The sequence below is a fragment of the Haliotis cracherodii genome, unplaced genomic scaffold (assembly GCF_022045235.1).
Source record: "Haliotis cracherodii isolate W230 unplaced genomic scaffold, xgHalCrac1.p SCAF_18, whole genome shotgun sequence".
NCBI lineage: Eukaryota > Metazoa > Mollusca > Gastropoda > Lepetellida > Haliotidae > Haliotis > Haliotis cracherodii.
This window is the reverse complement of record NW_027266273.1, coordinates 2,827,677-2,855,595: the sequence shown is the minus strand read 5'-3', so window position 1 is coordinate 2,855,595 and position 27,919 is coordinate 2,827,677. Positions and strand designations below refer to the sequence as shown.

At 40.9% G+C, this 27,919-nt stretch overlaps 1 protein-coding gene across 1 annotated transcript; it reads right to left on the bottom strand.

Annotated features, from left to right (window-relative positions):
- Window positions 1-5: 5 nt before the first annotated feature.
- Window positions 6-27,827, bottom strand: LOC139465668 (krev interaction trapped protein 1-like). Its single transcript, XM_071247419.1, has 17 exons — window positions 27,607-27,827; window positions 23,723-23,988; window positions 21,808-21,912; window positions 21,345-21,483; window positions 19,942-20,212; window positions 18,960-19,039; window positions 17,663-17,806; window positions 16,761-16,911; window positions 15,403-15,516; window positions 14,718-14,822; window positions 12,665-12,731; window positions 9,328-9,482; window positions 8,183-8,349; window positions 7,552-7,675; window positions 5,968-6,063; window positions 5,450-5,518; window positions 6-3,969 (listed from the first exon to the last, which is right to left on the bottom strand). The coding sequence occupies exons 2-17, from the start codon at window positions 23,982-23,984 to the stop codon at window positions 3,775-3,777; spliced, it is 2,244 nt and encodes a 747-aa protein (XP_071103520.1). The 5' UTR covers window positions 23,985-23,988; window positions 27,607-27,827; the 3' UTR covers window positions 6-3,774.
- Between the last annotated feature and the right edge of the window lie 92 nt (window positions 27,828-27,919).

Below are 27,919 nucleotides of genomic sequence, written 5' to 3'. Positions count from 1 at the left end.
ACATTTTTCCCTGAAAAATCTGTAATGTGGTAGAGATGTACTTATGGAATGTTATTCTGCATCAAACTTATGGACAAATGCAAATAAGTTGATTAAGGTTTGATAACAACTAAACATCTAAACTAGGTCTAAAATTCAACATGCACTATTTCAAACACATACTCAAATTGCCTTTGTACTAAACAATTACTTTTTAATAAAATCAGGTTAATTCTTTGAGCAAACCTGACACAAGTTTAACAACAAATGCTTTAAAAATAGTCACACAGCTCTGAAGCTTACCTTAACTTGTCTGGAATATTTACAAAATAGGGTCTCAAGTTCATCATAAAATGGTAAACAAGAACATGGAAGCGTAAATATTTCCACACAAATAAAAGAGCCTGAACATTTCATGATCGGCCATTTCAGGGTCAGAATTCAACTTCTGACATGTCTTTCCACATGCCACACACTGACAGCACATCAAATTTCACAACAATATATGCAAAACAGATGACTTATCTGCAAAAATGACAAATTCAATAAGGTGGTCATGCAAAAATCATTTCAGAATTTTACAGAAGCCATTGTTGGAATCATATATGCCAAATTTCATCATCGTAGGCCTTGTGGTTTCAGAAGGAGTAAGTGAGTGTGGTTTTACGCCACTTTTAGCAATATTCCAGCAATATCACAGCAGGGGACACCAGAAATGGACTTCACACATTGAACCCATGTCGGGAATCGAACCCGAGTCTTAGGCGTGACAAGCAAATGCTTTAAACACTAGGCTACCTGACCGCCTTGTGGTTTCAGAAGGAGTGGTTCAAAATGTAGAGGTTTAAAAGCGGTAAGACAAAGCGCAATGACATAAGCTTGCTTGAGCCATCGGTTCAGGTAAGTTTAAAAGGTTTACTAAAAACTGCCGGAAAATCAGAAAAACATCTGCAAGCTATTTCATAACCATTAGTTGCTTGAGCGGCACAATACAGAATTCAGAGTGATTGAGTGAGAAAAAAGCTGCCACCAGCTTCCGAAAGGCAGCCTGTATATTACATAGCTAGTGCTGAGTTTGGTAGAAGGAGCAATGATTGTAATATTTCAATCCTCTCAATTATGACTGGGAAAGTGCAATGGATGAATATTAACAAATTACAGCCTGTCATCATTTTCTATTTTCATTTTTGGAAGGAAAAATCTTTGTAGAAGAATCACTTATATGAGCCAGTATTCCCTGTGTTAAACATACTTAATCTGAGGTCAAGTAGAACTTCAAGCTGCATGGAGATTTTTTAAATGGAAGTTTGCAGATTAATTACTAACGACAATAAACACAATCTGAAATTTCGGATTGAAATGTCACTGTTGTTCTTTTTGTCCGGCAATTGTACATAAACTTCACATATTGGGTATTTTCAAAATGTACAAATGATATGTTGTACATCAGGCATTGTAACTGTTACAACAATTTGAACCTTCACAATACAACAACAAACAGGTAAAAATCACAATTGGTAACCCAATACCTTGCACCATTATAGTCAGCTATCGGAAAAAGCTAATATCAATGTACAGCCCATCCGATCTGTGTTCCTATTGGTTGTGTATACAAGGTCAAGGTCAAGGTCAAGGTCGAATATGTTACTTGAGGTGAGTCAGGATGATAACTGACACTTAACATTTGCATAATGTTTATGCACAGGTCAGAAGTCTGAGCATGGCGATACATGTACTGTATCTACTGGTATACACAGATGTGTTGAAGGTGCACAGCGACGCAGTGGGTGTCATGGATGATCCCAAAGGGTAGTTTGTAGGGCTGGGACGGGTAACTCGGGCACACAGGTCAGGTGGTTCTGAGTAGGACCCGGGTACCCACATGACTACCCGGACCCATCGTTAGTCACGTGACATACTGTTTTAAAATAATGACATCAACAATAAAACTCAATGGTAACACTACAAGTATAGCTAATGTTCACATTTCTTTCTCATTATGCAAGCATTCGTGCTGACTTTTAAATGTTCGAGTAAGGATAAAGCGTCTGTCAAATGTAGAGTATACATTATCAGATCGTTTATACGTGTATCTAAATAGTTTTTGCCAGGGCTGCGGTAAAACAATTCCCATTCGGACATTTTGTACCCAACTCTCGAGGCCTATAGTGGGTGCCCGGGTAGGGTCGGGTAATGGGGTGTCGGGTACCCGGGTAGTAAATTTGGAATCATCCCAGCCCTAGTAGTTTGCTTAGTGCACATGTTCAACATGGAGAGCTTGCACCTAAATTCATGATTATACAGTCAACAGTGCTACTGTAATCCTACAACATTCTGACCATGCCACACATTCTTGTTCATTGAGGTTACCACGGATCATCATTCTTCTGTTTGTACCTGTAGAGTTTGAAAATATTCTGAAAATAACCAATGGAGAAGGACAAACTGTGTCTATTTCTATACCGCATGTTGTAAATGTTCTAAGATACTTCTCAACATTTGCTAAAGACAACACCTATGACTAAAGATGACTATTTTTGTCCTTAAGCAATGTTGTGTATTACACAATGCAGGTCAGTGACCCCGCGTTATGGTGGGGACACCCAGATGTACCACATCAGTCGACATTGAGGCATTGTGTGTCCATGAGGTATACAGTAAGCCATGAGCTTCAGCACTGAGGTGGGGGTAACTTGACATAAGCATAACATGTGGCAATTAGGTCATAATGACCTGACATATGTCATCTTGACATGTTGTCTTGACCTCCAGAGTCATATTGACATCACACAACCATCTATGTATCACAAACGCTGAACTATATACTTTCAGATGAGCAATATTGAAAATATTCCCCTTTTCTCGTTGTACATCATGCTTGTCTACCTTTGTTGGTAGTTTGTGGAGAAATACTTGAATCTTGACTGTTCAGTTTTCCCATATCACACTGTTCATATGTGACCTGAATCATTCAAAGCTGTGGTCATCTTGATTTGATTGGTCAGGTTTTACACCAATCAGAGAGAGCTGTGGCAATTTCATCTCTGACTTGGCCTCACAATCTGATTCTTATACTGGTCATCAGAATCACTGATAACTTTTAAGACCATCCTCGAAACAGGGATATATGTCTACTATTCACTTCACACCCAGCCCTGGGATAAGACCATGGATAACTCTCACTGCTAATTATGTGACTGATAGGGAAATTAAGAAACCAAGGGAGCCTTATCCTCATTACAATACAACAAATTATCACAAACATATAGGACATTTCTTCTTTGAAGCAAATCTTTCGATTAACTGAAGAAAATCGCATTTGGACAGTAGAATTTAACATGTATGCTAAATTTAATGCCAAAACTGAGCAGTGGGGCTTGCAGTCAAACCATTTGCATCCACTCTTGCTATAGGATGCAGGATAGTGTGCCCAGCTTAACCCTGGTCTTGTCACAGCAGCAAGGGTGCTAACAGTCGTTACTTGAGGATGTTTCGACATATACATTGTCATACTTCCATGTTACAGTTGTGACCAGATTCTTTCAATCCTGTTGATTGCATAGCAGTCTGAAAATTCTTTTCAAATAATTTGATTTGCTTTTTACAAAAATATCATCTTATTGTTGACATTGAATAAATAATGACAAATTACTTTTAAATGTAGCAGTTAGTCTGTACAGTTACCTGACAATCCAAATTACTCTCACACTGAAAGATAAAAGAAACTAAGCACTTCGATCTTCCAAATTTCTTGTCCATTATATCACAAATTGTTGACAGCCACCATCTTGGCCATCAGTCATGCATCTGGGCCAGTTTGACCATAAGAAAGTTAATGAGACCAGCTTGTTTGGAGCGGATTTTGGTGACAGTTTTGGGTGAGATTCGACCAGTCTTTCCTTCCGGCCTTGTAACGTGAATCTCCAGCAGTGAATACTCCTGGACATGCTGCCACTCAATCTCAGAGTACTTGTATGACTGAAGCATTGACTGGGGAGAAAGACAGAGCAAGACTTAATGAACTGATCAATCCAAGCACAGAACCAATAGTGCCATAACACTGCAGCTCACCTGGCTATGTTCATGTTTAAAACAATGAGTCATATGACTTGGAACCATTACCATGATGAACTACACATCACCATGAAACAATGTTTCTCATCCAGACTGTATTTCAAGCCAACCATTTTCTTTCATAATATGCCTCGTAGGACAAATATTATATATTTGAATATGTACAGCAAAATTTCATATTATATACACAATGCAAATCTCAACAAAGCCTGGCTCTAACACCACATGCTATACAACTATAAATGTCCTCTACGGGAAAGGTGAGTTCTGGGTTAAGCTACGCCAACAATTAACAAATTTAGCCCCACACCTGCCTTACATATACTTTTTATATGCTCATTAGTTGTTAAACTCCACATTCAGCAATATTCCAGCTATATAATGGCAGTCTGTAAATAATCAAGTCTGAATCGGACAATCCAGTGATTGACATCATCAGCATTCATCCATGCAGTAGAGATACGATGACATGCATCAACAAAGTCAGCGAACCTGACCACCCGATCCCAATAGTTGCCTCTTACAACAAACACAGTTTACTTAAGACCAGTTCTAACCTTGATCTTCACATAACAAAAAAGCCATGAATAGGTTTACAGTATGGTTGTCATGGCAGCCATGTTGAAAATCGTCTTTGAAAATCGTCTTTGAAAAAAAATCGTCTTTGAACCTCGTGTGCAAATTCAAGAGTCATCATTGGCAACTAATGACTGGCAATATGGGCAATGGTACAGACAAGTCACCAACTCTGACTACCGTCCTCTTTAGTGCAGGACACTGCAAACATAGGATCCTGTAAAGCTTTCTTTGAGGAGTCTCCACAAGGTTGTAACCTCTCAGGTTCAATGATGAAATTATTGGTGTACTGTTCCCTACACTTTGGTTAGTATGAGTATCACAAAGACATGTCTATCAGACTAATACTGAACACTTATAGAAATATATGTATGTTTTTGCCGCCTCTGTATTTTCCACATATACGGTAACAAAAAACAGCACAGAAGCTCAACCTGGTGTCAAGTAATAAAGGCCATCTAGTTTACATTATATCAAAAGAGACCCGTGAAGACCCATGCTTGCCATAAAAAGCGACTATGCTTGTCGAAAGAGGCGACTAACAGGATCGGGTGGTCTGGCTCACTGACTTGGTTGATGCATGTGATCGTATCCCAATTGTGTGGATTGATGCTCATGATGTCAATCACTGGATTTCTGGTCCAGACTTGATTATTTACAGACCAGCGTCATATAGCTGGAATATTGCTGATTGCGGCGTTAAACAACAAACAAACTATATCAAAAGATTTGTTAAATTTGTAAAGAAAAAGTAAAAAGTAAGTAAAGAGGCATAAGTAACTGCTTAAAACTAACTAATCTTTTTAACTGCAGTCCTCACCTTGTTCTGCATGCTGATGATATGTATTCCGACATCGTTCACTCCTATGTGACATTTTGTTGGCGAACCCTGGGAAAAAAGAAAGAAATGAGACTAAATACATGGAAATGATTCCCCCATTTGAGAGAATTTGGAAACATGGTCAAAGTACGAAGGTCAAATAAAGGCCCAAAATTAAAATTTGTGAAAAATGGAACCCGAAGACCGATTATTTTCTAAGTTATATCATAATTACTTTTAGTTTACTGTGAAAACTTGAGAAGAAAATGATAAAGTTCATCAGCTCAAAAAGTTATGTCATATTCACCTAAACAGCTAAAATTGCCAACAAATGAAAAAAATCTTGCAATTTGATCAGCATCAATTGATACTATTCACAGCTTCACCAGTCCACCCTAAGCAGGGGTTGGTTTTGTCTTGTTCTAACATGAACACTTTAATGTTTCTCCCATTCCTGTCTCAACAGCCATATGAACATACACTGAATGTTGTTCAGTCTGAGGTGAATGCTGTCTTACCCTAATGCCTTGGGCGTTTGGTAAAGTCCCAGTGAAGAAAGCAGAGCCGTAGACAGTGAGGTAGTGACAGTGTGTTAAAAACTGACGTTTCAATGCCTGCAAAGAACATAAAGAATCAAATCAAAAAGTTGATGCAGCTATCAAACTGTGCATCTATATCAGATGAGATGAGTGATCATCGTGTGTGACGTATGAGAGGAAACATGTCCTACCCCTGGGTGGTCTCATGTCACTCGTCTCTGTGACTTATCAGAGGAGACATGGATGATCTCATGGCACTCGTCTCTGTGACTTACCACAGGAGACATGGATGGTCTCATGGCACTCGTGTGTGTGACTTACCAGAGGAGACATGAATGATTTCATGGCACTCGTCTCTGTGACTTACAAGAGGAGACACAGATGGTCTCATGGCACTCGTGTGTGTGACTTACCAGAGGAGACATGGATGATCTCATGGCACTCGTCTCTGTGACTTACAAGAGGAGACATGGATGGTCTCATGTCACTTGTGTGTGTGATTTACCACAGGAGACACAGTTGGTCTCATGTCACTCGTGTCTGTGACTTACCAGAGGAGACATGGATGGTCTCATGTCACTTGTGTGTGTGATTTACCACAGGAGACACAGTTGGTCTCATGTCACTCGTGTCTGTGACTTACCAGAGGAGACATGGATGGTCTCATGGCACTCGTGTGTGTAACTTACCAGAGGAGACATGGATGATCTCCCGCCACTCCTGTGTGTGACTTACCAGGGGAGACATGGATGGTCTCATGTCACTCGTGTCTGTGACTTACCAGAGGAGACATGGATGGTCTCATGGCACTCCTGTGTGTGACTTACCATGGGAGACATGGATGGTCTCATGGCACTCATGTGTGTGATTTACCAGAGGAGACATGGATGATCTCATGGCACTCTTGTGTGTGATTTACCAGAGGAGACATGGATGGTCTCATGGCACTCGTGTGTGTGACTTACCAGAGGAGACATGGGTGATCTCATGGCACTCTTGTGTGTGACTTACCACAGGAGACATGGATGGTCTCATGGCACTCGTGTGTGTGACTTACCAGGGGAGACATGGATGATCTCATGGCACTCTTTTGTGTGATTTACCAGAGGAGACATGGATGGTCTCATGGCACTCGTGTGTGTGACTTACCAGAGGAGACATGGATGATCTCATGGCACTCGTCTCTGTGATTTACCAGAGGAGACATGGATGATCTCATGGCACTCGTGTGTGTGACTTACCAGAGGAGACATGGACGGTCTCATGGCACTCGTGTGTGTGATTTACCACAGGAGACATGGATGATCTCATGGCGCTCGTGTGTGTGATTTACAAGAGGAGACATGGATGGTCTCATGGCACTCGTGTGTGTGACTTACCAGGGGAGACATGGATGATCTCATGGCACTCGTGTGTGTGATTTACCAGGGGAGACATGGATGATCTCATGGCACTCGTGTGTGTGATTTACCACAGGAGACACGGTTGGTCTCATGGCACTCGTGTGTGTGACTTACCAGAGGAGACATGGATGGTCTCCCGCCACTCCTGTGTGTGACTTACCAGAGGAGTCCTGTCCTTGCCCTGAATGATCTCCCGGCACTCTCGGAGGATCTTGTTGGCCCAGTGTGTGGCTCCCCTCTGCACCAGGATAGGCTGAGGCACGAGTTCCTGCTGCTTCTCTCTGCTGCAATGAGAACCAGTCACAGGTCACTGGACGATGCAGAGTTAGGGTGCGTGGAGTGTGCACCCCATCCTTTTTTTCAGACACCATACACGTTAACTGCACCCTTGGCCAAGTCACTTTTTTTATTTGGTGTTATGTGCACACACCCTTTTTCAAAATCCTGGATCTGCCTCTGCAGGTTGAATACTCAGCACATGACACAGAGAACATCTTGATGTCAGGGCTACAACCATACACTGTTGTATTTTTAGATTGTGTACCAATAACAAACCACATAGGAAAAAATAAGTGAATGACCATGGTGATGCTGGGATGTGTTCGGGCAAATGTTTTTAGAAGCTGGAAACTTTGTTCAAACACTTTTCCACATAAGGATCGAAATAAGAAGGAACAAATGCAAAGTGTGAGATAGGATAAGTTTATAATTATGGAATAAATGGAGCCTGTTCCTCCCTGTGATCCCAACAGGGACTGAACCATGGCAGAGAGATAATCACAATGACTTACTTTGACAGGAAAGACTTCGCTGAACTGGAGTCCAAGTTGCCATGCCAGAGAAGAAACAAGATGGCGGCAAATATAACTGCATCCTGCTCCTTGCATGGGTAGAGGGCGTTGATGTAGTTGTAGTATGCCTCGTGGAAGAGCAAGTCGATGGCCTTCTGATGTGTCAGCTGTACAGAAGATAAATATATGACCATTATATCCCACTTTTGTGGCCATGGTTTCTTTTGTTTCAGCCATAAGTGTTTAGTCAAATACCTCTCTAACTTAAAGTGTAGATGTATAGTACCATGCCATCACTGTATTAGTTGGCTCTTAGGGACCAATCATTTAATATTTTGGGGGGCCAAGGATTTTGGTTACAGAAAGAATATTTTGTCAGAGAAATGAATTATCAATGAATAGAGGCGGCATGCAATAGTTTTTTCTAAGCACAATTTTTCCAGGTCATCCAGCATGTCCCACAAAAACTTGGTTGTCGTAATACCCGAGGCACAATTATTTTGTCAAGTATTTTCTGCTTGACAACGGTATAAGGATCTATACCGAAACATCGCCATTATAGTAAATAAAGAAGTTGTTGTCAATAAATTGTGTCTACTTTATCATCCGTCAACTTCTAAAAAATGCCTAGAAGTATCTTCTGGAACAAACTATCCGTTATTATTTGTTTCCCCAAAATATCTGGCCCCAAAACATCCAATGGTTGGACCCTTCACACGAGGCACTGGAAACTTTGTACTCATCTGAGTTCCCGCTATGTTTTTGAACAAACAAATATAATGTGTCCATTGCAGTGCTCATCATATAAAATAACACTCTCTCATTCATGTCCAGACAGAAATGTCAAAGACTAAATCAAGTCTTCCAATACTAATTTCTTGTTGAACATTTGCTTGTTGATCAGGTTAATTCTGGACCAATGGAAATACTGGTGTGTGTAGTTGAGGAAATGGTTCCCAATTGTCTGACTAATAAATAACTAAGCATTTCAGAGATATACAAGGAAATCCATCCCACTACTTTTGTTGGATACCGATGTCCCCATTAAGGTGTGAAAACCATTGTCAAATAAGATCCATGTTGTCAGTTGTTTGTCTGCTATTGTAGAATATAGCAAGCATGTTGTATGTTAGAAGTGAATATACCTGTTTTTCAATCTCCACACCAATTTTGGCATTTCTTCTCCACTTCAGTACCGGCTCCTCGTGGTCGGGGTTAGCGTCCGACAACATCCCCACAGTGCGCGTCTGCCATATTCGCAACTGGTTCATCGGCTCATGCTCCGGTTTCAGCTGCAGCTCTGCATGACAAAGAGGGAGGTGTGAGTGAGTGAGAGAATGTTGTTTTATTCTGCAGTCGTCATTGGTACAAACCAGTGGATGCGAGAATGAGCTCCAAATGAGAACACTTTAACCACAAGGCTACCAGTCCACCCCTGCATATTTGTTGTCAAGCAATGCAGTCTGATTTTACACACACAGTGGCCTGGTAATGAGGTGAGGTGAAATGGGGTTTAACGTCGCGTCCAAGATTATTGCACTGATAAAGTGACGTGCATGCACGTGTGTGTGTTTGTGTGGCTGCTTGTACTAGTCCGGACTGATGCCGATTTATAGTGCTAGCTCACTGAGATACCATGTCGCAGTTTAACATGAATATCCCAGTCAGACACAGTATACTGACTCCGTGCCGACCAGTCCTTGTTTTAGCCCCGTAATGCCGAGCGCCAGACAGGGTAATAACAAGAACCATCTTTTAACATTTATTGGTATGATGCGGCTGGGGATCGAACCCCGGACCTTCCGCTCTCCGGGCAGACGCTCTACCACTAGACAACGGAGGCGGTCACCAGTGGATGAGAGAATGAGCTCCAAATGAGAACGCTTTAACCACAAGGCTACCAGTCCGCCCCTTCATATTTGTTGTCAAGCGATGCAGTCTGATTTACACCAGCCTTAGCACAGTGGCCTGGTAATGATCAAGTCTGGACCTAAGAAAACAGTGATTGATATTACCAACAACATTCCAAGCTGTCTGCTTACAATGACAAGCAATCGATCAAGCCACTGAGGTTACATGGGACCTATACTAACCAAGAATCACCATGAGAGACCAGTTGTGGGCTCCCATGACAAGCAATCAACCAAGTCCAGGGACGAGTCCAAATTTTCTGCCTGGGTACCTGATCCTCCTATAACATTGCCCTACCTGGTACCCGCTATAGGTTTCAAGAGTTGGGTACAAAATGTCCAAATTGGAATTGTCTTACTGCAGCCCTGGCAAAAACTATCTAGATACACGTATAAAACAATATGATCATAAATACACTGTAGTTGATACACGCTTTTTCCTTACTCAAACGACCCGTGAAGATTCGGGGTAGAAGAGGTCTTCAGCAACGCATGCTTGCCGTAAAGGCGACTATGCTTGTCGTAAGAGGCGACTAAGGGGATTGGGCGGTCAGGTTCACTGACTTGGTTGATGCATGTCATCTTATCTAAATTGCATGGATCGATGCTCATGAATTGCATGGTCCAGACTCGATTATTTACAGATCGCCATCATATAGCTGGAATATTGTTAAACAAAAAAACAAACATATTATCATCAGAAGAAAGCTTGTTTAGTCAGAAAGAAATGCAAAAAGTTAGCAATATTTGTAGAGGTAACCATGGAGTTTTATCGTTAATGTCATTAAACAGTGTATCGCGTGACTAACCACAGGTCCAGGTAGCCATGTGGGTACCTGGCTCAAACTCAGGACCCACCTGACCTGAGTACCTGAGGTTACCTGTCCCAGCCCTAGTGACTCAATCCATTCAATAGCTGTTATGACAAGCTTAGGATACTTGGGACAACAGGAGATCCTAAAATAGGGCTCAGGATACTTGGGACGACAGGAGATCCTAAAATAGGGCTTAAGATACTTGGGACGACAGGAGATCCTAAAATAGGGCTTACGATACTTGGGACAACGGGAGATCCTAAAATAGGGCTTACGATACTTGGGACAACAGGAGATCCTAAAATAGGGCTCAGGATACTTGGGACGACAGGAGATCCTAAAATAGGGCTCAGGATACTTGGGATGACAGGAGATCCTAAAATAGGGCTTAAGATACTTGGGACGACAGGAGATCCTAAAATGGGGCTCAGGATACTTGGGATGACAGGAGATCCTAAAGTAGGGCTCAGGATACTTGGGATGACAGGAGATCCTAAAGTAGGGCTTAGGATACTTGGGACGACAGGAGATCCTAAAATAGGGCTCAGGATACTTGGGATGACAGGAGATCCTAAAGTAGGGCTTAGGATACTTGGGACGACAGGAGATCCTAAAATAGGTCTCAGGATACTTGGGACGACAGGAGATCCTAAAATGGGGCTTAGGATACTTGGTACGACAGGAGATCCTAAAGTAGGGCTTGGGATACTTGGGACGACAGGAGATCCTAAAATCAGGCATAGGATACTTGGGATGACAGGAGATCCTAAAATCGGGCTTAGGATACTTAGGATGACAGGAGATCCTAAAGTAGGGCTCCCATGATAATCATAGGTTGATGGGAACCTCTGCTGCCAAGGAATCCTCACAGGAGAAATGACAAGGCATTTGAGTACATGTGGTTTTTTTGCCAGGGTTTGCTGTTAATCCAGACATGTGCAGGGTGATGGGTAAATGCCGGTTACACTGAATGGGTCTTTGTAATCTACAGTACTACAGACATACACTGAAATATTCCCTTGCTAAAATGAGTATTCACAAATGTACCCTGGGAAGAGCTCTGATATCACATAAACAGCAGTGTCCCTGACAACATGACAACAACATGACAACAACATGACAACAACATGCACAACAACATGCACAACATCAGCTCTACACACAGCTTCACTGGACTTCTGTGAGTCAGGTCCTCATTTAAAAAGCTGACAGAAAATAGAGATACCGGACCAGTACACTTCTAGAGGACTCATGTATTCAGGGCTGAAGGAGGAACACAGTGCCTACAGCATGTAAGTGAGTGAGTGCGTATGCTTTTACGCCATGTTTTAGCAATATTCCAGCAATATCACGACGGGGGACACCAGAAATTGGCTTCACACATTGTACCCATGTCGGGAATCGAACCCGGGTCTTCGGCATGACAAGAGAACGCTTTAACCACTAGGATGCCCGACCACCCCGCCTAGAGCATGTGAAATAATGACAATTAGATAAAACAATGTTTCCGATTATTGTTGAATATGGTTTTAAAGTTGCTGTAAGTACTTCCAGCAATATCATGGCAGGGGACTCCAGAAATGGGCTTCACACATTTTACTCACACAGGGCATTGAGCCTGGGCCTTCAGCATTATGAGCAAACACTTTAAGCACTTGGCTATCCTACCACCCATTTCAGATATTATACTGAGAAAAGATCATAAAGAAATAACAGTATCATACAGGAAACTCTATACGGTTTTATTTCCAACTTACCGAGACTGTTAGAGCAGATCCATATTGTGAAGATCTGAGCATATGGAACAGGTGGCATCCCAAACTCCTGAAACACACAGTACAACCCATGAATGTCGGCAGGTGCTTGCTGTCTACAGCCTTCATACAGTTTCAACAGAACAACTTCGGAATTCCATGCTAAAACACTGACAAAGCTTTAAGAGAATAGTTTATATGAAAATGATTAATCAATACTTTATTATCATACCAACAGCCAACTTTGTTTTGTATAGGCACTGATGTCTTATACTGAGAGACTGTTCTGTGATATCTGACATTGAGAACCGGTTCACTGATATCTGACATTGAGAACCGGTTCACTGATATCTGACATTGAGAACCAGTTCACTGATATCTGACACTGAGAATCTGTTCACTTATATCTTACACTGAGAACCTGTTCACTAATATCTGACATTGAGAACCTGTTCACTGATATCTGACATTGAGAACCTGTTCACTGATATCTGACATTGAGAACCAGTTCACTGATATCTTACACTGAGAACCTGTTCACTGATATCTGACATTGAGAACCAGTTCACTGATATCTGACATTGAGAACCTGTTCACTGATATCTGATACTGAGAACCTGTTCACTGATATTTGACAATGAGAACCTGTTCACCGATATCTGACATTGAAAACCTGTTCACTGACATCTAACACTGAGAACCTGTTCACTGATATCTGACATTGAGAACCTGTTCGCCGACATCTAACACTGAGAACCTGTTCACTGATATCTGACATTGAGAACCTGTTCACTGATATCTGACATTGAGAACCTGTTCACTGATATCTGACATTGAGAATCTGTTCACTGATATCTGACATTGAGAACCAGTTCACTGATATCTGACATTGAGAACCTGTTCACTTATATCTGACATTGAGAACCTGTTCACTGATATCTGACACTGAGAACATGTTCACTTATATCTGTTATTGAGAAACTGTTCACTAATATTTGACATTGAGAACCTGTTCACTGATGTCTGACATTGAGAACCTGTTCACTGATATCTGACATTGAGAACCTGTTCACTTATATGTGACATTGAGAACTAGTTCACTTATATCTGACATTGAGAACCTGTTCACTGATATCTGACATTGAGAACCTGTTCACTGATATCTGACACTGAGAACCTGTTCACTTATATCTGCCATTGAGAACCTGTTCACTTATATCTGATATTGAGAACCAGTTCACTTATATCTGACATTGAGAACCTGTTCACTGATATCTGACATTGAGAACCAGTTCATTGATATCTGACATTGAGAACCTGTTCACTGATATCTTACACTGAGAACCTGTTCACTTATATCTGACATTGAGAACCAGTTCACTTATATCTGACATTGAGAACCTGTTCACTGATATCTGACACTGAGAACCTGTTCACTGATATCTGACATTGAGAACCTGTTTACTGATATCTGACATTGAGAATCTGTTCACCGATAACTGACATTGAGAACCTGTTCACTGATATCTGACATTGAGAACCTGTTCACTGATATCTGACATTGAGAACCTGTTCACTGATATCTGACACTGAGAACATGTTCACTTGTATCTGTTATTGAGAAACTGTTCACTAATATTTGACATTGAGAACCTGTTCACTGATATCTGACATTGAGAACCTGTTCACTTATATCTGATTTTGAGAACCAGTTCACTTATATCTGACATTGAGAACATGCTCACTGATATCTGACATTGAGAAACTGTTCACTGATATCTGACATTGAGAACCTCTTCACTTATATGTGACATTGAGAACCTGTTCACTGATATCTGACATTGAGAACCTGTTTACTGATGTCTTACATTGAGAACCTGTTCACTGATATCTGACATTGAGAACCTGTTCACTTATATCTGACATTGAGAACCTGTTCACTTATATCTGACATTGAGAACCTGTTCACTGATATCTGACATTGAGAACCTGTTCACTTATATCTGACATGGAGAACCTGTTCAAAGATGACATCTTACAATGACTGTGTACTAACCTTTAGCATCTGTTCATTGAGCTGTCTGACAGATGTATGGTATCCAGAGGTCAGTCTGAGGTTGATGATGTTTGCATCCATTGTGTTCACAGCGATTGTGGGACTCTACAACATAAACACAACTCTTACACCCCAAGAAGTCAATACAATAGTCACTGTTAGACACTGCTTGGTATCAAGCCACAGGATAAATACTGTAAGTGTACCAAACTTTACCATGACAAATTGGAAGCAGGCACTGGGCAGGTACAGAGTGCTGTGTTCAAAAGTGAAAGCAGGCCATGGGCAGATAAAACAGTTGGAAATGTAAACACTCCTATGCAGGAAAAATCCCAGGGTCTTCAGCTTGCATGCTATTCCCTTATCCCACACGCATTTCCAACCCAGCCCCAAGCCCCTGTTTTATCCGTCACAACAGCTCCTCAGACATTTCCAACCTAGCCCCTGGTTTATCCATTACAACAGCTTCTCAGACATTTCCAAACTAGCCCCTGGTTTATCCGTCACAACAGCTCCTCGAAATTTCCAACCTAGCCCCTATTTTATCCATCACAACAGCTCCTCGAACATTTCCAACCTGGCCCCTGTTTTATCTATCACAACAGCTCCTCGAACATTTCCAACCTAGCCCCTGTTTTATCCATCACAACAAGCCCAGAGTGGTGAGGAAGGAGACACAGCTTACCGGCCGTGTGCCTGACTGTTTGATGAAGTTGGCCACCTGCTCGTGTTTCCAGGTGTGGTCCGGACCCGATTGGCAAATGTCCAGCGCTGTCTTGCCATTCTTGTCACGTGCAGCCTGTGTTGGGAGGTGGATAGAAAGTGTGACAGTGAGTTCAGCTATTTGCCAGTTTGTACAGCATGTCAGTTCATTTTGGTAGGAAAGCATAAGTGAGGCAGGTATAAAACATTTACCACATTGGGGAAACCCATATTCTACCTATATTCCATCAATATTCCATTATTATTTCATCTTTATTTCATCTATATTCCATCTATATTCCATCTATATTCCATCTATATTCTACTTATATTTCATTTATATTTCATCTATATTTCATCTATTTTTCTCTATATCCCATCTATATCCCACGCATATTCCATCTATATTCTATTTATATCCCATCTATACTCTATTTATAACCTATCTATATCACATCTTTATTCCATCTATATTCTATTTATATCCCATCTATACTCTATTTATAACCTATCTATATCCCATCTTTATTCCATCTATATTCTATTGATATCTCATCTATATCCCATGCATATTCCATCTATACTCCATCTTTATCCCATCTATATCCCATGCATATTCCACCTATTTTCTATTTATATCCCATCTATACTCTTTTTATAACCTATCTATATCCCATCTATATTCTATTTATATCCCATCTATACTCTATTTATAACCTATCTATATCCCATCTTTATTCCATCTATATTCTATTGATATCTAATCTATATCCCATGCATATTCCACCTATTTTCTTTTTATATCCAATCTATACTCTATTTATAATGTATCTATATCCCATCTTTATTCCATCTATATTCTGTTGATATCCCATCTATATCCCATGCATATTCCATCTATGCTCCATCTTTAACCCATCTATATCCCACCCATATTCCATCTATATTCTATTTATATCCCATCTATACTCTATTTATAACCTATCTATATCCCAACTATATTCTATTGATATCCCATCTATATTACATCAATGCTCCATCTATGTCCTACGCATATTCCATCTATATTCTATTGATATCCCATCTATACTCTATTTATAACCTATCTATATCCCATCTATATTCTATTGATATCCCATGCATATTACATCAATGCTCCATCTTTATCCCATCTATATGTGTACATTGACCCTCAGACACTTAAAGGGGACAAGGCTTGGTCCAATTGGCAGTCCCATCATGTTTATGTCTGCTAACTCAAATGTGATCATAAATATGAATGACACAGCACAAAGTACAATGTCTATCACAGAGTGCCCCACTTTCCATTCAAGCCCTTACCACATCAACTCTGTGCACCAGCAAGGTCTCTGCTACAAGTGAGTGACCTTTCCGCGCTGCTAGGTGGAGAGGTGTACTGTCCTCACGGTCGGCAATGTTTGGGGAGCAGCCAGCATCTAGGAGTGCTGTCACCACATTAGAGTAACCATACCTGTCAACATGCAGTTGAATGCTCAATAACCAGCAGCCCTGATTGTTGAAATGTACATTATACTCCTATGGAAATCAAGTACCTAATACCCCTGCCTTAACTCGTGCACCACACAGCTCTGTCCTGTTTACAGCTGATGCCTGTCACAGTCAATTAGACATCAGGGCCCGTTCCACAAAGTGATCTTAGCGCTAAGACGATTGAAACCCCAATTCTTTAACATGGACTGATGACAGTCCTAGAGTTACAAAATCACTTTCTGGAACGAGGCCAGGTCAGTTTGGACCAGATAAAAAGTTTGACATTTCCCAGTGGGAATAACCAGTCAAATAATTGATGCATCTTAAGAAACATCCGTTTCCAATTTACAAGGGTGTCCATTGAACTGTATTCAGAGTATTTAACTAAGATAGGTATTTGTAGCAAATGTTATTATTTAATCTAACTGTCCAAATCAGAAAAGAAAGGGGTTAGTGTGCATTTTATTGCGAGACAGAATTGTTAACTACTGCTCCAAATTCCCACTTTACTACGGAGGAATATTGGAAAATCATTCACGGTGTTAAAAGTTTCATATAAAAGTATAATTAGTTGCTCTTAAAATATTTTGACCACATACGGATAAAACATTTATCTATGTTAGTGTTGCAATTGTTTCAAAACGTCTATACTTCTCTGTCACCATGGTAACAGAAGAAGGACGCTGCTACACGAGGATGAGTGAAGCAAGAGAGGTCGAGGAAGCAGTTACCATGCTGCATAGTGTATAGGTGCCCACGATATGGAATCTTTCTTGGAATGCAGCTGGCCTTGACTCAGCAATGTCTTGACCCCATCAAGGTCACCTTCGGCAGCACAGCTGTGGACGGGGTACTTTTCCCTCCATTTCAGGGCTCTGCAATACCATGCAGTGTACAGAGTGTTTAGCTTGCTGGGTCAGAGCAATCAGCAAATCTACAGAACTTGCAGTGAGATGAGTGAGTGAATGAGTATGGTTTTACGCCACTTTAAGCAATATTCCAGCAATATTTCAGCAATATCACAGCGGGGGACACAACAAATGGGCTTCACACATTGTATCCATATCGGGAATCGAACCCAGGTCTTCGGCGTGATGACCGAACGCTTTAACCACTAGGCTACGAGACCGCCATGAGATGAAATGAGGTAGTTTGTGGTGAGATTGTGATTGAGGTTAAACAGATTTGCAGATAAAATGTTTTGTAATTGACACAAATAGACATGATACATACACGGCATGGCATTATTAAACATTATCATGTGATGTACAATCAGTGGATCAATTCAGTCTTGGTTGGTTGGTTTGTTGTCAGCAATATTCCAGCTATATGACGGCAGTCTTGGCATCCTGCCAATATCATGTCCCTACAGTATCAAGAAGCCTGGTGGGCTAGGGGTTGATAGTGAGAGCAAGAGTGTTTGTAACCATGGTAACACCCTGTCAGGCATACAAAGCATTGGTATTGTTAGTCAACAGTGGGAAGCAATGCCATGCAACAACTCTCCACAGACCAAAGACATTCATTGAAAATATGTACTAAAAGAAACATATGTGATTATTTGTATACAGACATATATCAACAATAGTTCATCGGGTGTTGTGTAAATACAGAATACAAAAACGAGCTCCCATGTAATACCAATTTTATGAAAAGTTCTGGTATCTGATGAGCAAAAGTGATGATAAATAAAATATTCAAATAAAAGATTTAATGACAGCATTATTATAGTAGGAATAGTTTACAAACTGGTGTTTACACATATTTATCAAACATGACATGTACCTGCAATCCATTCACAGTGTAGTGCCATCGTATCCATTGTACTTGTACATGTATGGATGTATTGCCATGGCCTGACATGCATGAGCATCTTAGTCCCATAGAACACTAACATAGTTTCGCAGAAATCTGCAGATATCCACAGACTATTCACAAATCATTCCACATATCCACGAATTTTTCACAGATTAATTGTACTTTTACAACAAAATACGACATCAAACTTTTGTGTTGTTGTGTACATACTCTGGTATGGGGTCTGGAACCACTATTCTTCCATAGTCAGGCTTCTGGGGCCAGAAGTTGTTCTCTATCAGTCTGTTCACCTGCAAACATACAGAGTTCTTCTGGGTAAGGGAGACAATCACTGGGATGCTGGAAACTCATCACAAACTATCTGGTGAAATAGGGTTTAACGTCGCGTCCAAGATTATTGCATTTATATAGCGACGTGCATGTATGTATGTGTGTTTCTGTGGCTGCTTGTACTAGTTCGGACTGATGCCGATTTATAGTGCTAGCTCACTGAGATACCATGCCGCAGTTTAAAATGAATATCCCACTCAGACACAGTATACTGACTCCGAGCCAACCAGTCTTTGTTTTAGCCCCTTAATGCCGAGCGCCAGACAGGGTAACAACAAGTACCATCTTTTAACGTCTTTTGTATGGATCGTACCCCGGAGCTTCCGCTCTCCGGGCGGACGCTCTACCACTAGACCACGGAGGCGGTCGACAAACTATCTACATCTGAGTCAAAATTATACCATTTTCTGCAGAAGCTTGGTTTGTTCCTTTCTCCTTATTGCAAACATTCATGTTATGTTTAAGGTATAATAACATGGTCCTACATTAGATGCTGCTCATAATATCGATCACTGGATTGTTTTGTCCAAACTTGATTATTTACAGGCCACAACATATTGCAGGAATATTGCAGCAATGCACAAACAAACAAATTGGTTGACAAACTGACTGTCTTATGACCCTGTTGGCCTTATCACCTATGCTGGTCGTAAGAGGCGACTAAATGGATCGGGTGTGCTGGTCTCTTTGACTTGGTTGATTGCGTGTCATCGCACAACTCATGTCATGCCCTTTGTCTTGACAACACTGAAAACACTTCCAGAATATATCTTAAACTTTCAAATGGAAGAACTCTCATTGCGAATCATAGAAAACATACGCCAGCTCAACCTAAATTGAAGAATATATTTGGGTCACAAACCTTTGTCTTATACTGTAGGCCAGACCCAAACAAGGGGTTGATAACAACAATATCACACTTCTCTATGGACAACATTTTGGCTCGGGCTTCATTGGCTGTGAGTTGTATCTCGGCGGGGAGGTCACCCATGTTCTGAGTTCCGCTGTCCTCGGGGGAGATCCTGCTGGATAGGAAGACGGGGTTGTGTACCGTCAGACGCATCCTGTACTCCGCCCGAGACCGGAACAACGCCTCCACGGAACCAGACCGCATGTGCTTCTCTCGGAGCCAGCTGCAGACAGGAACATGTGTCACACTTCAAATCATTGCCCATTTTAAGAGTGAGTGAGTATGGTTTAATCCTGTTTTGAATAGTGTGTATTATACTTGTCAACCTCATGTGGGAAGGAGTGACTGAGTATGGTTTTATCACGCTTTTAGCAATATTCCAACTGTATCAAGGCAGGGATGGAGGGGGCACAAGAAATGGTCTTTACATCTTGTACCTATGTAGGGAATCAAACCCAGGCCTTCAGTGTGACATGTAAATTTTTTAACCACAAGGCTACCCGACCGACCCGTGGGAAGGAGCTTGAAGTGTAGAATAACATTTACCATGTGAGAAGGTGTCTGCCTCTGTGTTGGTATGCAAGATTTATGGCCTTCTCATAGAGTATTCGGGTGGTGGTGTAGCCTAGTGGTTAGAGCGTTTGCTCATAATGCCAAAGTAAGTGAGTGAGTATGGTTTTACACCACTTTTAGCAATATTCCAGCAATATCACGGCAGGGGACACCAGAAATGGGCTTCACACATTGTACCAATGTCGGGAATCGAACCCGGGTCTTCGGCGCAACGAGCGAACACTTTAACCACTAGGCTACCCGACCGCCCCATAATGCCAAAGACCTGGGTTACTACTGAAAAGTAAAACTCTGCCCATGTCACTCTTTTGCTGCCTGGTTGCCAGGCCTGATAAATAATGTAATTGTATTCATTGTTCAGACAGAGAGCAAGAATGTGTGTATCAACTATGTAGGATACATCAAACTACCAATGTCATCAGGTCACATTGAAATGCCCTTGCGACTCCAGGGGCTTTCCAGTCTAGTGTCCTGCCCCTCTCTGAACGAAGAAACATCAGAGTTGTGAGTGAGTGAGTGAGTGAGTATGGTTTTACGCCGCTTTTAGCAATATTCCAGCAATATCACGGTGGGGGACACCAGAAATGGGCTTCACACATTGTACTCATGTCAGGAATCGAAACCGGGTCTTCTGCATGATGAGCGAACGCTTTAACCACTAGGCTACTCGACCGCCCCCTTCAGAGTTGTAACTATCATATTGCATTTTAAAGTATGGAGTTATGAAACTCAAAGCTTTAAGGCCCTGGCATGAGTTCCCTCCCCTTAAACATTCTCCTCACTTTCCAAGGTGCTGCAGCAGTGGTAATGTTGGCGAGGGGAAGTTGACGCTGCCGTTGCTGAGCATCTCGATGACTGCCTCCATGGAGTAGAAGCCCGGAGCGTTCTGTGCCTGGTCCACGTAGCGCTTACTGAGCTTCTCTGCAACATCACACAAACTCACTGGCATATTTGTTTACAGATTTCAAATTAAAACAGCTTCCTTATCATACCTCATGGGACCTCATGGATGTAAAATATTTCCATCTAATTTCCACATACTGAACTATAGAAAGCATGAATGAACATAATTTAATAGCTGTACTAAAACCTGTGTAGGATTATAGGTTTTGAAGCCCTTGTATCTTCTATTACCAATTTCATGTCAGAATGAGAAAATGATCATTGCTTGCTTGTGCACGGCCCCCACTTTTCAAAACCAGGGACCTGCCTCTTATGTATGGTGTGAATCTCATGAGAACTTACCTAGCTGTGAAATAGGCACACAGAACAAGGAAAATCTGGACAGGGATTCTCGGGGGCCTCTGGAACTGTCGGACTGATGTGGCGGGACCAGTATTGCCCTCTCTCCTGTAACAGATACATCAGTAGTTGAAGTCCAAACTGTATTCCATGTCCTCAGTATCAGGTGTTCCAATGTCCATTTCAGACCCTATTGTATTCCGTGATTCTGGGGCCGCAGAATATTTTGCAGAAATGGTCACACAGTGCATAATGTACCATCTTGCAGAAAAATCACATGCTGTGCCAAACTTGAAAACTTTGCATTTATCTGCTGCAGAATTCATCAAATACACTGCAGAGATTTAGCATGTGAGTCGAAACCTAATTTGAAACATGTAAACGGACATTGATTTCGTTTTGAGTGAGTGAGTATGGTTTTACGCCGCTTTTAGCAATATTCCAGCAATATCACGGCGGGGAACACCAGAAATGGGCTTCACACATGATTTCGTTTTGAAGTGAAACTGACATTTGTATTATTGCTTACCGAAAGTGCATGTCTGTATGTTTAAACTAGTGATCTCTCGATGCACTTCAATAATCTATTCTAGCCAGGGATAGGGTTATCAAAAAGATGCCTACCACAAGTCAAACAGGTGCAAAAGTATGAAATTCACGAAAACTAAAGTTAAAAGTTGGCAGAATTGTGAGTAGAACAATCACAATTTGGTTGCAGAATTTACAAAAGTTGACTGCAGAATTTATATTTTGGCCGAGGAATACAGCGGGGACTGACTGACGTATGATTCAGTGATAATACAGCTGAGTGAGGCACTCTCCACCTCCCACCTTCCACACCCTGTGAGGCCTCCATGGTAGAGTATTCCCTTATTGACACATGATGCAAAGGATTACCAAAATGAGGATTGGGTGTTTCCAATGTGTAATCTGGCTAAGAACGTATGTTTTCATAAAGCCAGTTGCCCTTAAACCTGGCATACTTAAAAAGTTTAGTTAGTCAAAGATTTTTTTTTTACACTGCACTCAGCATGCTCAGCAATATTCCAGCTGCATGACATTGGGCTGGAAATGATTGAGTCTGGACCAGACAAGCCAATGGTTGATATTATGAGCATCATCCCACATCACATCCCGCCCATTCAACTAGTCATTGAGCCTGACAAGTCAATCCATTTAGTTGACTCGCATGAGAAACATACGTTGCTAGATATTTTAACTTGGAATCCCCACAGGTCTAAACTGTATTTATTACTCGCCCATTAAGAGATCCCCCGTTTAATACATTTACAGCTGCATTACACATTGTGTAATACCAAAGCATGTGCTTATGTACTGTGGGAACAAGTTTCACAAACAAATATTGAAAACTCCCAACATCCCTGGGCTTATTCAACGACACTACATGTAGAGATGATAGGTCACCGAGAGGAGCTTATGCATGCTCAATTACCCATCAACCCTGTTGACGTCACACTGCATTGTTTTGCCAGTAGACCTTGCATCCAAATTCCACAAATTTGTCATAGGGTATTGTGACGTGATTGTAAACTGTCTGGTGCAGAGCCCCTGCACCAAAGCGTTCATTGTGCAACAACGGTTGTAAGTATATGGCATTAAATCAATGTGTCAACAACTTTCAATGTGTTTGAAGTATTATTCTGTTAAACTCAATGGGATTATGCTGTGAATCAATTTACACACGACAGTGAACTTTTTACATAAAGTTATAAACAGCAAGTAATAAACACAATACTAAACTCACTCCTGTGTAACACCAATTTTATCAAACTCATGAACAGTTCTGGTATCTGACTCACTTTCGCTCATTGGATACCAGATGTACTCAGTCGTTTCAAAAAATTGGTATAACTCAGGAGTGAGTTTAGTATTGTCAATCTGAGGCCGAGTCCCCCACCTTTTATCCCCAGCCCCATATCTCCTCCGGTCAGCGTATAGAGGTGGGTCAGGACCATCTCTCTCGGCTCATCCTCTCCTAGCTTCATTGAGACCATCGGCAGGTATTTGGCAGCCTTGACCTTGTCCCCGGGAGGCGTCTTGCTGTCCAGTAAGAGGATATCGTACAGACGTGGACGGTAGTCGCCCCTGGCAACATTGGCCTTGGGGCGTATGACTGCTAAAACACCTTCCATGTTGTGCGGGTTCTGGTCGATAATCATCTATCTGGAAACATGATGATAACAATGTTTTACTTTCAGCGCTAACTTTGTTACCTACTACAGATTGGAATCAATTGACAAGGTCAACAATCCGAAATAATTTACCGTTTTCAACCGACCACCTATAGTCACCTACCATCAGATACTTGGTGTTTCTGGGGAGGTGAGGTAACCTAGTTGTTAAAGCATTTCCTCAGCACACCGAAAGCTCAGGTTTGATTCCCCACATGGGTACAATGTGTGAAGCCCATTTCTAGTTCCCCCACCATGATATTACTGGAATATTTTTATAAGTGACATAAAACCATACCATTCACTCTCTCTTACTCTTCATTCACACTTGGTGAGCCCACTTCACTGGTTGCATCACACCATTAGGCCAATGAATATATCGTTATGTAAGTTATGTTAGTGTACCGGTAATTAATGGCTGTTCTGTGGCCCATGGCTACTTTCTTTGGTTCTGGCTACAGAAAATATTTAGGCACCGCGCTAGCTTAATTTTCTATCTAAAGAGCAATAATATAAACCTTAATTTTGACAAACCTTGTGTTACTTTTCCTGACTTATGTTATGAAACATTTTTAGTGATGGTTGATTGGTTGTGTCCAACCAAGCATCAACTACTGCAATGACACAGTGCCTCACTCCAAGCTCCCATCTTATCTATGAAATGATATATTTGGTTGGTTTGTTAGCCGCACTCAGCAATATTCCAGCTATATGACGGCGGTCTGTAAATATTCAAGTCTGGACCAGACAATCAGTGATTGGCATCATGAGCATTGTTATGATGAAATGCATCAACAAAATTGGTGAGTCTGACCACCTGATCATGTAAGTTGCCGCACACATGACTGGGTTTCTTAAGACTGATTCCAACCCAGATCTTTACAGGTGTATTTCTGAAATAATGTCAATGACACGCAATCAAAATAACATGAATGCACCTGAAGATATAAAAACAGCCAGTGATCTACATGATGTAAGGCGTAGTAACTTGCTGTGAGGCTTAGGCCCATACAATTATATATTACACCTATCTGGGCCCACTTGGACAAAGCAATCTTAGCGCTAAGATGATCTTAACTCCCATACTTTAACATAGGCTAACAATAGTCTTAGCGCTAAGATGATCGTAACTTCCATACTTTAACATAGGCTAACAATAGTCTTAGCGCTAAGATGATCGTAACTTCCATACTTTAACATAGGCTAACAATAGTCTTAGCGCTAAGATGATCCTAACTTCCATACTTTAACAATAGTCTCAGCGCTAAGATGACCGTTACTTCCATACTTTAACATACGCTAACAATAGTTTTAGCGCTAAGATGATCATAACTTCCATACTTTAACAATAGTCTCAGCGCTAAGATGACCGTAACTTCCATACTTTAACATACACTAACAATAGTTTTAGCGCTAAGATCACTTTGTGCAAGTGGGCCCTGGAGTTCATAACTGTGGGTTTGAATCCAAGGTTACGATTCTTGGGAGTTTAACAGTCAGCATCAGATCTGTGCTGGGAATTTCACCAAACTTTGTTTGTTGTTTAACACCTCAATATTCTGCAGGGCCAGATAATTTTTCAGCATCAAAATATTGTACTTCTTATTTTACTATTGGAGTACTGGCAAAACTTAAGAATACACGTAGAGTGCTGAATGGAATTTAATGGATTAATCTTGTATTTCATTTTAGATATACATGACAGCATTTCTACTCTCATGTAAACAAGTCAATAAACAATAAATAATACTTTTTTCATTGTTGTACATAATGCGCACTCTCCTCTGGAGTATTCAGTATTTGGGGGGTGGGGAGGTGAGTATTATGAGTAGAATACTTTTACATCATATCCCCTCAGTAAAGTAAGGTAAACAAACAGTTGATAACATATTTGAGGAAATACAAATTTGAAATTTGAGATTAATTACCACTAGACATGATTTTAAATTGTATTTCCAGTTCTACTAGCCATTGTTTTACATGCAGAGATTGAGATAACTGTGTATTTTCTCGTAAATTAAACCAGAAACAGCAATGAGCTGTACACAAATTTTCTACCAATCTACCAGTGATTCGGTTAAAAATGACCCACTAATGTAACTTTAAAGAATGTTGATGCAATGACCAGAAGAATTGTACCTGAAAACTATTATCAAATCAAGAATAATATATTCCAATTTCATGCTATTTTAGTTGCAGCCTTGCTACATATATCTATAATAAAAATAAGCATTAGCATACCACTAACTTTCGTACAGCAGATGGCTATTACCGGATATATATAATAAAATAGGTTACAAACAAGCCCAGATACACAATTAAGACTTTTTGTAACCAGACAGTATAAATGCATGATTTCTTTGCATACTTCAGTTCAGATTTGTTGACATGGTATTTCCATTGTTACTTGCTCATGGTAATGTCTTTGTGTTGGGAAAAAAAACCATCAAAACTCATTATGGCAAGTTTAATGCACACCCCCTCTACAATAAGTTTACACAGCTGTGGGTTTTTTTAAAAGTGTGCACTAAAATAAGGAAAGTATGCTGCTTGAAATCATAATATAATTTTGGGGAAATATGTATGCAAATGAATGTTAGACCGTACATGTATGCTGGCATGTGTATCTGATATGTTTTCCAAATTATCCCCCACTGTTTTGTGCATATTTTCAACGCTACATAAACCATAACCCCAATACCAGCTATATCACAGTGGCCTGTAAGTAGTCCAACCAGACAATCGAGAGATCGATATAATGAGCAAACATCATGCTGTTGACCACCCGATCCACATAGTCAACTCTTACAACCAGCTTAGTCTGCTTAGTCGGAGAATAATACTAACCCAGAACCTTAAGAGTGTTCACCAAAGTAGTACATGCTAAATACTTCAGCTCTTTCGACTTTTTTCCCTCCCATCCAAAAAACTGACAGTCATGTCACCAAACATAACAAGCTTCTAACTCACACACCAATATGTTTTCGATTAATTTCCAACTGATCTCTGCATTTTATTTTAATCCAAGCACTGTAATCAAAACCGCAAAATTTAATCATTTTGTCCTGATGTATACAATGTCTTGATCATGTTGATCATGCTAATGTTATTACAGTTTTAGGACCCGTGAAGATCCGGGGTAGAATAGGTCTTCAGCAACCCAAAAGGCGACTATGCTTGTCCCTCAGAGGTGACTAACGGGATCGGGTGGTCAGGCTCCCTGACTTGGTTGATGCATATCATCAATCCCAATTGCGTGGATCGATGCTCATGACATTAATCACTGGATGGTCTTGTCCAGATTTAATTATCTAGAGACCGCCATAATATAGCTTGAATGTTGCTGAGTACGGCATTAAACAACAAACCAACCAACCTTATAACAGTTTTAAACAATGTTATAAACATTTTACTACAGTGTTGTTATATGTAGTATGTACAACAATGTTCCAATCTACAAGTAATAAAATAAGGCTATCGAACTTCCACTCATTTATCAGTTAAGTGAGGGCTTCCTTAATGTCAGAGACAACCTGACTCTCGAAATACAAGCCAGCTGCTTTTGTGTATAAAGAAACATGAAGGTAGCAACAAAAAATATCGTACTCACATTCTCAATCTGAAGTCATTAATGACCGTATTTTTACATGAACTTGCCGTGGCAGAGCCTATCGTCAGGGCGGCCGCTGCAGAAACACTGTCATTATTTCAGCTACTTCGCGGTCATTACTAACTGAGGTGTCTTGCAACTATGTAGATCTCACATTTGAAACATCGCGTTTAATTAGAAAACTTTGCACGGAAGTAAACTCCATAAACTTCGACCATAAAAGTTTGCTACTATTTGTGACAGGAGAGTCGCAGTCTAGGGAGCAGTCATTTAGGTAAACTGACATTTGGCATTCTCACACTGCACGCTATTT

Bases quoted from the DNA above. Each gene is read 5' to 3' on its own strand.
- LOC139465668 (XM_071247419.1), bottom strand. From the start codon at position 23,984: ATGATTATCGACCAGAACCCGCACAACATGGAAGGTGTTTTAGCAGTC. The intron at 21,484-21,807 runs GTAAGTTCTCAT...GTGATGTTGCAG, and splicing joins TGTGCCTATTTCACAGCTAG to AGAAGCTCAGTAAGCGCTAC. The intron at 17,807-18,959 runs GTATGTACACAA...ATGGTATTGCAG, and splicing joins GTTCCAGACCCCATACCAGA to AGCCCTGAAATGGAGGGAAA.